This window comes from Copadichromis virginalis, linkage group LG4 (assembly GCF_057382275.1).
Source record: "Copadichromis virginalis isolate Kocher_CV1m ecotype Utaka linkage group LG4, C_Virginalis_male_GT1.1, whole genome shotgun sequence".
Lineage (NCBI taxonomy): Eukaryota > Metazoa > Chordata > Actinopteri > Cichliformes > Cichlidae > Copadichromis > Copadichromis virginalis.
The window spans coordinates 33,005,213-33,020,663 of NC_140621.1; the positions used below are offsets into that span (position 1 = coordinate 33,005,213).

General features: G+C 39.5%; 1 protein-coding gene across 2 annotated transcripts; it reads left to right on the top strand.

The window, feature by feature from the left end:
* Positions 1-3,903: 3,903 nt before the first annotated feature.
* On the top strand, positions 3,904-12,248 carry LOC146711950 (uncharacterized). 2 transcript variants are annotated; one of them, XM_085455005.1, is made up of 22 exons: positions 3,909-4,055; positions 4,972-5,140; positions 5,477-6,769; positions 6,869-7,008; positions 7,144-7,348; positions 7,426-7,527; positions 7,613-7,803; positions 7,885-8,026; positions 8,111-8,761; positions 8,861-8,938; positions 9,147-9,310; positions 9,410-9,529; positions 9,605-9,652; positions 9,742-9,825; positions 9,934-9,999; positions 10,156-10,247; positions 11,072-11,132; positions 11,230-11,280; positions 11,371-11,415; positions 11,500-11,564; positions 11,641-11,749; positions 11,869-12,248. In XM_085455005.1, the coding sequence occupies exons 2-22, from the start codon at positions 4,972-4,974 to the stop codon at positions 12,136-12,138; spliced, it is 4,146 nt and encodes a 1,381-aa protein (XP_085311131.1). In that variant the 5' UTR covers positions 3,909-4,055; the 3' UTR covers positions 12,139-12,248. The 2 variants fall into 2 exon arrangements, with proteins under 2 accessions (XP_085311132.1, XP_085311131.1); XM_085455006.1 differs by lacking the exons at positions 10,156-10,247; positions 11,230-11,280; positions 11,371-11,415; ... (1 more) ...; positions 11,641-11,749; positions 11,869-12,248 and having other exon boundaries at positions 3,904-4,055.
* Positions 12,249-15,451: the final 3,203 nt, after the last annotated feature.

Genomic DNA, 15,451 nt, shown 5'->3' on the forward strand with positions numbered 1-15,451 from the left:
TTCATCACATTCCATTCTTTTAAAGTACAGTCCATGCACGTGCATCAAAGAAGTGTAATCTATGATCTCAGTAGCACTGACCATCACATCTTCAATGTAAGACTAGCAAATACTGATATATTCTAGCAAAAGGTCAAAAATATGGCTTTCTAAATGGTATATTATCTGTTTTTGCACTCTATCAGATTTACATGTGCCATTAATACATATAAAATGCTTTTCAAAGGTTATCATGTCATTCTCGTCATGCCTGTTCAATGTTGTCACTTTGCATTCCAAAAACATTTTATTTATACCAGCGTATTTTTGCATACTAGAGAACTGGAGAGCAAGGCGGGTTAATGCTTGTTATTTTTTATGCACTAAATAAAAGTTTATCAAGCATCACCTGATAGAAAAAACAGCTTATAATTAAAGAAAAAGTCAAACAAAAATGTAATTAATAACCCAGACACAATTATTATTGATTAATAATTAATAATAATTCTACATTTAAATCACTTTTGTATATACCTTAATACAAACATATTGGCAGGCATTGGTTTCTGGGTCTAACTCAGTGGCACTATGCTTTATGCTTAAATTATTCACATTTAGATGCTTCTTGGCCCAGATGACTCCTAAAGTTGGTGACAGTCAGCCACCTTGGGGGAACGTGTCTGCTTTGTCTGCTTTGATTACAAGTTAACACATAACAGAGTTCAGTGAGTGCCTCACTGAAGGCCGTGTGAACATCACAGGCGTATGGAAATACACGGTGACCGCTTTGTGCCACATTTAGACTAAGCATGGGAGAGTGTCTGTAATTTAATATGTCGTCATATTAGAGGGAGAAGTGCACGGGAGCAGGTGTGAACAGCAGCTTGTCAGCTTGAAAATATATCACATCTACTCTCAAGCAGTATGGAAGAATGTATGTTTACAGGCTTTGTAATAATAACAATAATAGCAAATTGAATTAACCGAAGTGTCAAATATGAACGCATAAATCTTTGTCTTATATAATTTAAATGAGGCATTTTTTTGATTCATATTTATGGTGAGATGTTGCATTTTACTCTCCAGAAAGAGCCCATTTTGATTTTTAATGCATAATAGGACCTAACAGTGGGTCCAAGGATCTCATCCCGATACCTCATGGCAGTGAGGGTGCTGTTGGAAGGCCTGCAGAGTCCCTCCATGGATTTACTTCCCCGACCGACATTGACCCACCACCAAACCAGTCATGCCCAACAATGTTCTCCAGACCCAGCAGAGGCACCAGTTGTGGGCCTGCCAATTCTGGTATTCTATGGCAAATGCCAATCAGACTCCAAGTGCCAGGCAGTTAACACAAACCCAATACAGGATGTCAGACCCTCAGGCCACCCTCATGAAGTCTGCCTCTGATTGTCTGGTTAGAGACTTTCCCACTGTGGCCTGCTGGAGGGTTAAGGGCTTCCTATGACCCTGTCCGGCTAAAGTAGCTGCCAGTTTTCTGGAATCTCCTCCGTGCTCTCAGGACTGCGCTGGAAGACACAGCAAACCTTCTTGCAATGACATCTGTGCAACCTTCGTAAGGTCTAGGTATTGCCTCGTGCTACCAGTAGTGGCATTGACAGGAAACCACTGAAAAAAGAATCAGAAAAGATCATGAGGGAGTGGCCTCCACCTGTAAAACCATTCCTGTTTCTGTTCCTTCAGAGCACATGTTGCTAATTTCATTAACACCAAAGCAGCTGAAACTAATTAACACCCCCCTCAGCTACGTAACTGACCCGATGCCACACAAAATGGCTTTCTTTCATTTTTTTAAGCAGTATATATATTTTGGTCAAATTTCTCATCTCTGTGAATTTTAATGAAACGTATCCCACTGTTTCTCAGACCCTGAAAGAAAAATCACTGTTATTAAATGTTGATTTCGAAAACTCGCTCTCTATATCGTTAGCTTCATAGCATAAGTGCCTAAGTCATTGACTTAGTCAAATGACTTAGGCAATTATGCTATGAAGCTAACGATATAAAGTTTATTATGACAGTTATGAGGCCTCTCAACGCTTAGACCACAAACTGAAGTTTTTAATGATTAGTTTTTGTGTCTTTGTCATTGTTTTTTGTCTCTTTATGTTCTTGTTTTAAATATCTGTATAAACCTCTGAGTATCCAGCAACAGTTTTAAGCTGCTGCTCCTGTGCTCGAGGTGAATGAACAATCCCACAGTGTGACTAAAATATTGATGAGCCGGTGGACACTCTTTGCCTCGTATGTCCACTTAGCATCCTGTTTCTGTCAGTGCAAACAAGTTGTCAGCTCTTCACGTTCTCCTCCTCCTCCTCTCTTGGAGGTTACCTTCAGCACTTGTATGTAACCCTCCTGCGCTCAAAGTCACACATGTGCAGCGGTAATTCCAGCCCTGCTTCACACGGATTTCTACAAATGTCATGACCATAGCAGCTGCTGCTGGTCACTGCGGTGCTGACAGGAGGGGAAAAAGGTGGATTTTCGTGCGGCCAAATTAGCTGCTTTTCTGCAATGATTTTCAGGCCTGTGGCGTTCAGGGCTTTTATCTCAGCCCTCTGCTTTTCTGCTGTAGCTGTGAGCCGATAATAATGTTACAGTTGAACTGGTGAGTGTCTGCAGTGCTAATGAGCAGCTTTTCAATACTGGCTGTGTGCATCGTTTTTTTTGTTGAAATCCTTAGCGTGGTAGCAGCAGCTGAGTGGGAACAGGCTGTTTTACTCCATTCATTTTGTCCAATCACTCTGTATGTTTTACTGTGAGCTGTTTGCATATTTTCTTCTATTTTGTTGTAACGTGTAAGTCTTGTTTTTAAGTTTAGTTTTGAACCCAGTAATGTTTTCCTGATTGTTGTCAGTAAGAAAAACAGAAATAAACAATGCGTTACTTTTATCATTTATTATTATTTTAACGGACTAAGCAACAGTTCATTAATACTTTAACTGTTTTATAATTTTACAAGGGAATATTTTATTTTCATTTCTTTGCTCATAGCCAGGGCAAAGCCAAGAGAGAGGCACAACCCAACACCTGGCCGCTCCTCTGGTCACTGCAGAAGTTTATCTGTACCAGTTTTATTCCCACATATTGTTAATAAGTTCCATTTTTAAAATTGTGGACTGTCGTGTTCATTTCTGGGAGAAGATGAGCAAACTTGAAACATACGTTTTCAAAATATTTTAAACGGTTGAAGGTTAAAATCTCACAGCACCATGGACGTCCCTCTGCACTGTCACAGGCTGGATGGACAAAAGCGTGCCAACGTTTTTTAATACAATAAAAACAATACATGAATGTGATTGGTTAAAAAGTTGAGGAGGAGCCGCAGTTTAGACTTGGCTCTCCCTTTGGTGATCAGTCTGGTGTCTTGCAAATGTTTCATCTCTGCTCCAATCACATGTCTTCTTCCTGCAAAAGGAAACTCCCTGTTGCTATGCAGTTTAGTCATTTTCCACAACAGCCTCACCCTGACTGTGCATGCATGTGGATCCTGCTCCACACCCTACACAAAGCACAAATGTGTAAACTAAAGATAAAACCTGCAAGAAAAATAGTCTAAAAGTTCACCCCTTAAAATAAAAAAAAAGTATTTTATGGTTTATTAAATTTAGTTTCATTAAAATTTATTTATATAAAATGTATTAAGGTTCTGTTTTAAGGTGCTTATTGTAAGGTAAGACCTACTATAAGCAGCACTTGGCAAAGTGGGAAGGAAGAACTTGGTTTTAAGCTGCTGAAGAGACGAGACGTGAACGTGTCAGTGCTGTTCCAGGGACTTCTGGTTTAGACTTCCTCCTGACCCAGCCATCTTGTTTTCCCACCTGCTCCGGACAATCAGCTGGGAGAGAGCTAACGCTGGCTAAGCTACCTTTGCCTGCACAGAGTACGAGAAGGGTCTGGCTGCAGCCACTGTGGAGCTCCACAGTAACCGGATACACGTGACCTCCACACTAACCGGAAACACGTGACCTACACAGTAGCCGGAAACACGTGACCTCCACAGTAGCCGTAAACACGCATGGAAACCGTGGAAGTTTTGCAAGTTGATCGCAAAGGTTGGTTAAGTCTTTCTTAAATAAGTTTGCCGTTAGTGATTTCATAATTCTAGGAATCGTCTAGTTTTCTTACAATGATCATGTTGCCACTTTTTTTGCGTTACAACAACATTCCTCCTTATTTTAATGTTTTTTCATCGTGCTCCATGGCAGAGAAACGCACAGATATGCTTTTTCCTGGGCCTGGTTTCAGTAAGAGAGCTGGATTAACTTCTTCTGTGGGCGAGAAGAAGCAAAAACCACATTTTGCATTAGAGTATGATTTATTGTTGGCGTCAGAGATGCGAAATAATGAATACTTCAATACTGTACTTAAGTAGAATTTTCTGGTATCTTTACTTTACTGCTGTACTTTTTTGTGCCTACTGTATACTTCTTTATACTTCTACTTCTCACATTTTAGCACGCGTATCTGTACTTTGTAATGCGTACATTTGTAAATCAGCCCCCTGCACGCGTGCTTTGGACGCAAGATTACTTCAAAATTTTGTACATAAATTATATTTTAGACCCTGTACTTCTTACTTCGACTTAACTAAAAAGTTGAGTCAGTGCTTTTTAAACAGAGGTATCTAAACTGTAGTAAGGAACGTGTGTACTTGTGACACCTTTGGTTAGCGTCAACACTGTAAATTTCGTTACAAACAGATTTATATATTTATCAATACTTCTATTTGTCATTCTTTTCTGTACAGCTTTTTTATTGGCCAGATTTTAGTTAGCCCCTGTTCAATTGACTGTTACATGTCAATAGAAACATGTCTCACAAGTTAAAGTGTCTTGTAATATATTTGTGGGGTTTTTTTCAAGGATTTTCTTCCCAAATCTATTACATGCCAACTGTAAATTGTTATTTCTGCTAAAACCTTAACTTAAATGTGTATATGGTGTTTATCTGTTTCTCTCTCTGTTTTAGATGCACTTATCAATCTGGAATTCGGGCTTGAAGCCGGAATTGCAGGAATGCAACACGTGTTGCAGAGGACTTTTTCACTGCCCTCTGTGCCCCACTTTCAGCCCTGCTGTCAGGGCAAAGATTGAGGAGCATCTCAGTGTGCATATAAAAAATGCTTTGCCTTTCAAAGGTATGTTTGTATTAAATATACTTTATAGTTATAAATATGCACTTTTTTAAGCACTTCTGCAGTATCTTTGTTGACTTAAAAGTTGCTGTTGATATTGTACAGTTCAGTGCATTCATCTGCAACAAAAATAGTGTTTTTATAAAATATATTTTTATTTACTTTTCACCACTTTTCTTGACATAACATTTGTGATCCATACCATTTAACTTTCATTATTGAGGTTGGCTTGGATGTTTTTGTTAACATGTACAATCTGATTGTTAGACAAATTGATTGCATTCTATACAACTACATTTAAATTACATCTGTTTGTTTGTTTGTTTTTTTCTCTTACAGATAAAATGATATGCCGGTGCAGGCTGCCTTGTAGGACAACAGGACACTTTCACTGCCCTGTCTGTAATCTTACAATCATACGGCGTGGGGATATGGCAAGGCATTTATTGTCTTGTCAGCATTCTTCAATACCAAGTCAGCCACCACTATCAGGACTGCTCCCCGCTGAACTCTCCGAGGAGCCCCGTATTCCTCCGGCAGTACTCTTCGAGGAGCCCCGTCTCCCCCCCAAGGTTTTGTCTTTGGGATCGGAACCATTTTCTGACTCTTTGTTAGAACATTCATATGCTCTACCCTCTGCGTTCAATAAAACTGCAGCTGATGGAAAGTCCATGAATTTGACATGCCCTCACTGTGGCCTTACTCTTCGTACCAAAAACTACAAGGCTCACATGATGAGGAAGCACTCCAACCAATCAATAGATGTTTGCCTGGCCAGTCATCTGCAGTGTGTTTGTGTAGATGAAACTACAGGGTTATTTGCTGTGCAGAGAACTGGCCATGGGTTTTCTGTGCCAGTTCACGTTCAGAGGAAAACATGGGGGGTGTCTCACAATATCAGATGTGAGCTGGAGGAATGTCAGCAATACCAGTTGCTGGCCCAGCGGAGCGGACTAGGCTTCAGTTTATGTGAGCACCTTCGCTCACTAGATTACTGCCGAGAAACTGTAAAGGAGGTTTTTCTTCAAGAGCACATCGTGATGGAAATGGTGGACCTTAAATTTTTTGGAGAGGCCAAAGCTGCTACATGCATAAAGAGACAGAAAGCTGCCCAGATGGCACATGCTCCACTTTGTGTGAGGGTGGATTTTGGTGGATCCTCAACACAGATCTGTTTGTCTGTATTTGAGCCGGAAATACACAGTTTCTGCCGTCTTGGCAGAATATTTGTGACTTACAATGCTCTGAGGAACACCTGGCATTGTGCTTGTGCAAAGCCTCGAATATCATGTCCTCATAAAAACATAGCTAAATGGCATCTCTTCCAGACACAGAGAGACATCTTCAAATCAACTGTACCACTATCATCAGGCACCCCATCACAGATGACTCAGGAGAGTTCTTCCTTTGAGGACAATGCTGCCGTCGAAAGGAGTATACGCTATATTTTTAAAGAGAAAAAAATACCTGGATCTCTTCCAGAAAATGTCATCTCACAGAAAATGGATCATCAGAAACAGCTCTTTCCATGTGAAACGTTGTGCCAGGTGTGCCCAGAGCACCCAAAACTTGATGAGGCTGTTCTAGTTACCAATAAAGCGAGGATTGTCAGCATGATGGGAGTGATTGAGAGTAAGTTTTAATGAATAAGATTAAACATCAGTGTGAAATAATTAGTTATAATTGTTCCTATACTAATGTTTTGACATTAATGTGATTTGTCTTTAACAGATGTTTCAACACACCATAGATCGTGTCCTCGGTGCCACATGGTCTACAGGTACCAGGAGTGGACAGATGGGCTTCACAACTTTGACAACCATGTTGTTTTGTCTCTTGAACTTTGCCTTTTTTTGAGAGAAAATCTGCAGGTGAGGATCACAAAAATAAAATATACTCATCTGAAGATTGCTTTAAAAATGTGTTTGTGTCATTATGATATTTTGGTGACCAAATTTAAATATCTGTGTAATCATAGTCTTCTTCACCCTTTTGTCATATTACAGAACCATGTATCTGCTTCAAGGGTCATTGACTCATTGGAGGGCTTAAGAAGAGTGAAGTTTCCTTCTCGGGATACCATTTTTCATGCTTATTGCCATTTTGAGGCTTTGACTGACGCAGAATACATGTACTCCTGCATAAACTGTGGGTTTCACCCCCCTGTGGTAGTTATGGACTTACACAGAAAAGGGGTGTTCAAGTTAGCAGGTAAGTTTAATGTACATTTGTGTATATATTTCATTGTGTACATTATGTGCATGTTTTCATGAGTCAATTTATTATAGTGAGTGACCTCAAAGCCCCGGAAGACTTCAATGGTGAACATGACATTGAAGGTTTTTGGAACTCTATTCACCTGGAAATGATAAGCCGTGGTTTTTTTCCAAGTGAGTGATGGCAAAAACTTTTTGAAAGTCATTCAGTGTTTTAAAGTAATTTAGATTGTAATTAAAAACATGCCATTTTCTGTAGGCGGTGTGAAGAATCCATTTTCCGTTCCACCAAGTTACACGCACTGGGCACCATGGATCGGGAGTGAAACTCGAACAAGTGACATTGTGCTTAACACAGAGTTTAAAAAAGTAGGAACAAGCTCTTCACATGAAGCAAAGCTTAGCAGTGTCACAGAAGACCGTCTGTTGGATGAACTTGCCAAACAAAAGGTAACATTGCTTTGAAGTTTTCAGAATATGACATAAAGTTCTGGGGTTGTTCCATTTACAGTTTTCCCTAATTGCTGTCAGGTTGGAGTGGTAAGAAAATTGTGTAAAGCATGCAACATCGACTCCAAAGGCTCCCGCTTTGATCTCATCACCAGACTGAGGGAGAAGATGAAGAGCAGGCAGACATATGATAAGGTCTTTCAAAGCATATGGGGTGCCTCTGGTAAGCATCACTTAGCGATTATTAGAAGTAGCATTAAAAAATGTAATTACAATTACAAACAACTTTTTAAATCTTTGCTTGCAGGAGGATGGTCTGTAATACTATGTCCACATGGCATTGTATACAGTGTTAAATTTAATCTTCGTGCTGAAAGTCCCCGGGATTTTGCTGACCTTCTCCTGTCCTGGAAGCACATGCCAAACGTCTGTGTTTACGATTTTGCGAGGGGTTTGGCAGCACACACCAATTTGCGGGTTCCTGATAAACTGCCATTTCATCCACATGAAGGTCGACTTGCTGAGCCCACTGAGGAAAATGTCAAGGCTGCACAGGATGGAAGCCTGAAAGTGAATCTTCCATGGCTACATGAAAGGATGGATAGTGTAAATGAAAATCCTCATCCTGTCACTGGATCATCTGACCATTATGTCCTGTATGACAGATTTCATGAGGGAAATACAAAAGATCCCAAGGACATATTACGCAGAATTCAACTTGTCCCGGAGCTGAAAGGCTGGCTGAACAGTCAAGTTGTTGAACAGTTCTTTGCAAACATGAGGAAAAGCAATTACTTTTTAAGTAATATGAGTCCATCCACACATGTGTTTCTGATGAGAAATATAAATCATCATTATAACACTGTCACCAACAAGAAACTTCTGGAGAGGCAGCTAAGACATGGTCGACTTGGAAAGATCAATATCTCATTGTCGGCACTGGGTCAAGCTGTCGTAGGTAAGTACATGCATTGTGTCATGACCAGAACGCTACCATTGTTTACATGTTATATTTGTTCCTATCTGTGTGTGTATATTCTTTTCTTTGTGTACCTAGCCCCACAGGTGTGCAATAAACCCAGAGAAATCACAGAAACGGTGTTGAACCCAGCACCTTCAACGTCTGGTGACACTGGTAAAATTTCTTATTTTGAATAGTGATTGACATATGTACGTGAAATAATAATCTTGCATTCATTATCTTGTTGTAGTTGATGGCTCATAAAAGAATTTGTTACATGCTGTTTAAAATGAATTTCCTTCTATAGATAGTGCTTATTTTTCTTGCATTTAATATGCATTCTATGTAGTGTTTTGTCTGAAACCTGTTAAAATCCCTATAGAACCTCAGAAAAGAGTTGACAACAAGAAAGCCAATCGAAGGTCAACAGATGCAACTTTTCCTGACCCGTGTGGACCACCGTGCGAAGCTCTGACAAAGCCTGAGAACATTTTGGCCAGCCGTTCATCATGGTGTTTTGTACCGCACCCTGGCCAACAACAGCTTGTATGTTAAAGTTTTCAGATGTCGCAAAGTGCAACTTTTAGTGCTTATCTGATTTTGTCATCCACAGTCTATGACACCTATCTGTTTTTTTTTTTTTAGCTCAACTATGTTCTGGACATCAGCAGACCCAAAGATGAGCTGATTGTTGAAACGTCTTCTGGATGCCTCACGCGGTCAGATTTTTGGACACTGGGTTTAAACAAAGAAATGGAATCGACTGTAAGTATTTTTTTTCTACGAATATGAAAAAATAAAGTGTACATTCATTGTTATCATGATTTTTTTCTGTTTCAGATTGGAAATGGCTGTTTTGAGCTTATCACTAAAATTGTTCAGTCAAAGGTACTGTATGTTGTATATGATGATTGTCAAGCTTTAATTTAAAGAGCTGTTGTTTTAAATGTTTTTTTGTTTTTTTTTTTACATTCTAGGGGATAAGCATTTACATCGAAAATCTGTATGTCACCCGGACTTGGCTTGCACCCTATGGCTGTGATCCATTGCGGTCCTTTCCTGTAAGTGTACCGTCCTTTAAAGAAACAAGCAAGTAATCCAAATGATTTTTTTTATAACTTTGGTGCGAGTTCATATACAGGATACTTAAAAATACAATTCTGTTTCAGACTGATGCTCAGAGGATGGACATCATAGTTCTCCCTCTCTGGACACCTGGTCATTTCCAGTTGTGTGTAAGTCTTGTTTTTTGACACGTACAAACTGTTAGAATTTTGCTATGTGTCTGAGATGTATTCAAGCTTTTATGACGCAGTTTCAAAAGTCTTTGACTGTGATCGCTTGCAATGACATTGTTTTCAGGTTTGAAGTCATGGCTAACTGTCTTTTAGGTACTGAAGCCACCTAAAAGAGAAATCCTCTTTCTTGACCCATTATACACCAAGGCAGGATTTGGTGGCCAACAATATGTTTCACTTTTGAGGTCACATTTTTATAAGCATTTTTGGTTTGTTCCGGAGTTTTCAGGAACCTGTTCAGTGTTCCAGGTTAAGTGCATCCCAGATCATGTTCTGCTGATCTTGAGTGTTCACACATACAGTACACTCACATGCTTTTTCTATAAACTATATCAGCAAGTTTCTGTGTGGAGTTTGCATGTTCTCCCCATGTTTGCGTGAGTTCCCTCCGGGTACTCCGGCTTCCTCCCACCGTCTAAAGACATGCAGCTTGTGGGGATAGGTTAATTGGATAATCCAAATTGCCACTAGGTGTGAATGTGGGAGTGAATGTGAGTGTGAATGGTTGTCTGTCCCTGTGTGTTAGCCCTGCGACAGACTGGCGACCTGTCCAGTCTGTCGCCCTATGACAGCTGGGATAGGCTCCAGCGCCCCCCGTGACCCTGAAAAGGATAAGCGGAAGCGAATGGATGGATGGATGGATGGATGGATATATCAGCATGATGCTTCAACATTTTATTCTCATCTTCAAATTATGATCAAGTCAGTGATACTGTCTGTAGATGAGTTTCAGACATAAATTGGGTCTTCCAGTGTTCTATTTTAACATAAAACACCATTAAAAATTATTTTATAAAATATGCCAACATTAACTTAAAGCTGTAAATGCTTTATTTTGACCAACTGTGAGCATGTGACTGTACTTTTTCATTTTGTTATGCTGTTTTTTTGAGGTCGTGTTCCTAAGGCCTGTAGTTACAGTTGGTGCTATTAGCAATAAACATTTCACACCCATCATGATCATCATCTGTTAACTTGTGAATGTAACTGTTTTTTTTAAAAAAAAAAGGAATCTTGCAGTGAAGATCATTCCCGGGCAGTGGTCAGAAAAAAAGAGCTGTGACTTGAAGGTATGTGCTAGTTTAAGTGTATGGTGAATAATATGAATTACACTAGTCTTCTTTTAAGGGATTTTATTAAAGAGCCTTTATTTTCAATGTAATACAGGGTTTTCCAAGCCAAGACTATGGAGTTGACTGTGGGATCTTCATGCTGATGGTAATTTGTCTCTTCTCTTCTTGAGATTCATACAGAAGCTAATTTAAGCTTCTAAAGAAAAATGACATTTTTATTTTTTCTTACAAATAGTCTGCTCTGTACGTGGCACTGGATGCTTCATTTGACTATACTATAGTAAGTATTCTATTTACTTTCACAGCAATGGAGTCTTGAATCTTTTGAAAGTTGTTAAATATGTTTCATATTAATATTTTACAGTCAGACATGCCCTACTTGCGTAAATGGTGGTGCTTGCTGTTGATGGAGAACTTTGATCTCAGGAGGTATTTATACTTTGACTTCTGTTCTATGTTGTGTCAAAGTTTACACACCTTAACAATATCAACATTTTCTGTTAAGCTCTGGCAAGCTATTTGCACACTGGAGAGAGGAAGCCAAAGCTGTGCTTGAAGGACAACACGTGCCCATTTTCAGAGTGAAAAAGCGCAAGTTACAGGAAGTCAGTCAGGTCAGTAATCACTTTAAACAGTAGTGTAATTACATGTTTAGTGACATTTGAATAACTGTTAAAAAACTGTTCTGCAGCAGAGAAATAACTATGTTTTTATCCCCATTTGCCTGACACAGGAGCCAGCAGTTGTTGCAGATCTGCGTCCTGCTGTGCAGTGGGTTGTCCAAAATAAGGCACTTTTCCGTGGACACGTAACAATGCCCAAATATGTGTCCTTAAATCAAGGAGACCAGCAGAGGGTCTTAAGAGACATGTCAGAGGAAGAAGACACTGGAGCAAGGGACTTGTTCCTCTTTGTTTTTCAGTTTGCAGAGGACATGGAGCTCTTTTTGAATGCATGTGCTGATGAGCAGGGGCTAAGGGTCAGTGCTATGTTTGACATGTGATGGACAAATGAAGGCACTGGCTGTGTTTGTTTGTTTGTTTGTTTAATATGTTGTTGTTGTTGTTGTTTTTGCGTAGTACAAAATTCCTATTAAACTTATTTCAAAATGTTGTTCACTTGATTCTGTGTCCATACTTATAATAAAGGATTACAGTGTAACAGCATTAAATGTAAAAGCATTTTTTTTAAACTTGTAATTTCAAAATAAAAAGCTTATTGTTGATATTAACAGTAAATAATTGTAAACAATAATATTTTCATACATTTTAAAAATTAACACTCTGGGCTCTATCCTGGCCATTTGTGGACACTTCACTTATTCTTTTTTTTGACTACTGCACTGCAGTGGAATGACACGGGTTTGATCTTAAGGATCTAATAGTTGTGTGTGTTGTGCATGACATTGCCACACAAATATCTATTTGCAAGATAGAGTAGAATAAATTATGACGCATGAAATATTACATAGGCTGCAGTGAATTTCTGTTGATACAGACTATTTATTGAGCTTTGAGTTTCCCAGTCAAACTTAGCTTTGAAGCACCTGCTAACAACACTTTTACTCTTTTACATTTCATAACAAGACACCATAGCCAAAATATTAACAAAATATATATTATTAAAAAATTCAAAGCTGCAGCACATACAGCAACAAACATCGTTAGTAAATGTGTCCTGGAGTTTATGCAGGTGCAGAAAGTGCTGCTGCTGTAAGTCAGCCTAACAGCTTCCAGATCACTTATTTTTCTGGAAAGATGGTAGGAAGGGCATCACTGCTCATTTCTACAGAATCACAGATCTTGGAATGCAATCCCTTTGTACCATGAAACCACTTCGCAGTACTAGGAGTCCACTAAAACCTATAACGAGAGTGATCCTGGAAGAAATGGGGCACACACTAGTGACCTCAACAATTGCAAGACAGCCTTTTCCCCGATGCTCAGATGGGGAAAAAAAGGAAGTTTCATGAAAACATTAGGACTTTATCACCGTTTTATCTGAAAAGTTAATGGTAATATATAACCTAACTGGCTATAAAGAGTAAAAAATTTAGATACAATTTTGATTTTGATGAAAAGGACTGGTGCTATTTTAAAGAGTCACGTCGGTAAAAGTAGATAAATGTTTTAAGAAATCTACATTTTATAGCATTTTGTGAACATACACAAAAAGTGGCCATTTTTGGCAACAAACAAGCTGAAAGAGTTTTATATTTTTGGTTCTCCTTGAACAAAAATAATAGTGAATAATAATCAATGTTGATATTAATCAATTAGATGTCCCAGACTCTACTATTAATAATACAGCAGCCCCTCGTTTATCGCTGGTGTTACGTTCTAAAAATAACCCGCGGTAGGTGAAATCCATAGCCAAATTTATTTTTTACAATTATTACAGATGTTAAGACTGTAAAACCACTCACTACATGCTTTATACACTTTTCTCAGACAGGCATGAACATTTTCACACTTTTCTCTTTTGTTTAAACACTGTTAGAGTTCAAACCTTCGTAGAAACACAAGTCCAGTATTATGGAATGAAAACAAAAGGTGCATTTGAGGGTGCAAAACGTTTCGTCGGCATTGTTGTGTTTGTTTGGGAGAAAACTTCCAAACATACAGTACAGCACTTCAGAGTTACACTGCTAGCGATCGAAGATTTATGTAAATTCGACAAGCTAAACGCATTCTGTACTGTACAGCAGGAGTCCCCAACCTTTTTGCACCACAGACCACTTTAATGTCAGACAATATTTTCAGGGAACGACCTTTAAGGTGTCGCGGAGAAATACAACAAAAGAATTAAAAAAAGAAACTGTGGTATTTTGTAAATATAATGATAAACGTGACTTGAGCTGTGCGCCAACAACAATGACAGAGACATCCTCCTCTCTGCTTCTTAGCGCTCTCTGGTCGCTATGGTAACGCGTAAATAGTTCTTTCAAAATAAGACACACAACTACAACCATACATTTCACACCGGAGGATCAACTCTCGCGGAACGGTACCAAAAGACTCACGGACCTGGACCGGTCCGTGGGCCTATTAGGGACCGCTCCTGTACAGGAGACACTGGACTAGATTGATTGACAATGGTCTACAGCAATCAGAACGCACAACGCGATGTACTGTAAAAAAAATAAATAAATCAGCGAAACAGCAAGTGTCACTTTTGGCCACGAACAATTTAGGGGATGGTGAATTTTTTTGAACAAACCCAGAGTGTTAAAACCCCCCACTTAAAACCATTTTTATTTCTCAGCAGCATCAATAGTGACAAAAACGCAATTTAGTTTTCGCTGTCAAAGTAGATTTAACCGAAGTTACGTGTTTCCGGCTAGTGTGGAGGTCACGTGTTTCCGGTTAGTGTGGAGGTCACGTGTTTCCGGTTAATGTGGAGGTCACGTGTTTCCGGTTAGTGTGGAGGTCACGTGTTTCCGGTTAGTGTGGAGGTCACGTGTTTCCGGTTACTGTGGAGCTCCACAGTGGCTGCAGCCAGGGGCCTGGCTAGCTACGGGATTTTCAAGGGTGTGGAGCCGGGTCTCCAGTTCAGTGAGTCTGGCCTCCAAAGCTGTAAACAGGTGACATTTATTACAAGTATCATTGTACTTGTAATAAACTTCTAAACTTCTTACACACAGAGCAGGAAGTTGTAGGAGGGACAGGTGAAGAGGCCATGCTGCTAGCGAGTCAACTACAACCTGAGCTAAGCTAGCGAATCCCTGAAGACACAGTGAGTGAATACTGTGATTCAGCAGAGAGTGTGTTTTGGATAAAAAGTGAAGATTACACTTTTAAATAAGTCGTTATCTAAAAGTTTACATTAAATGGGCTACACAGATAAGCTACACCAGGGGTGTCCAACTCCAGGCCTCAAGGTCCGGTGTCCTGCAGGTTTTAGACGTCACCCTGGGTCAGCACACCTGAATTAAACGATTAGCTCATTACCAGGCCTCTGGAGAACTTCAGGACATGCTGAGGAGGTAATCTGGCCCTTGAGGCTTGGAGTTGGACACCCCTGAGTTACACAAAACACCACATGCTTTTTAACAGGAACAGGAAGTGACAATGCACTGCAGATATTAGAGTGAGATCTGATTGAAGATAGTCCACTTTAACGCAATTCAACAGGAGTGTTGCATTAATTGTTTTGGAATTGCAACCATTTGTAAAATAATATTAGCCATTTCTTGGCCAGATGAAGCAGATTTAAAAACAAACAAACAAACAAAAATACAGAGTTGATTCCAAGTGTTTAATTCGCAATTAGTAACTGTTCACTCAAACAGTCCACATCCAGGAATGTACTGTCCA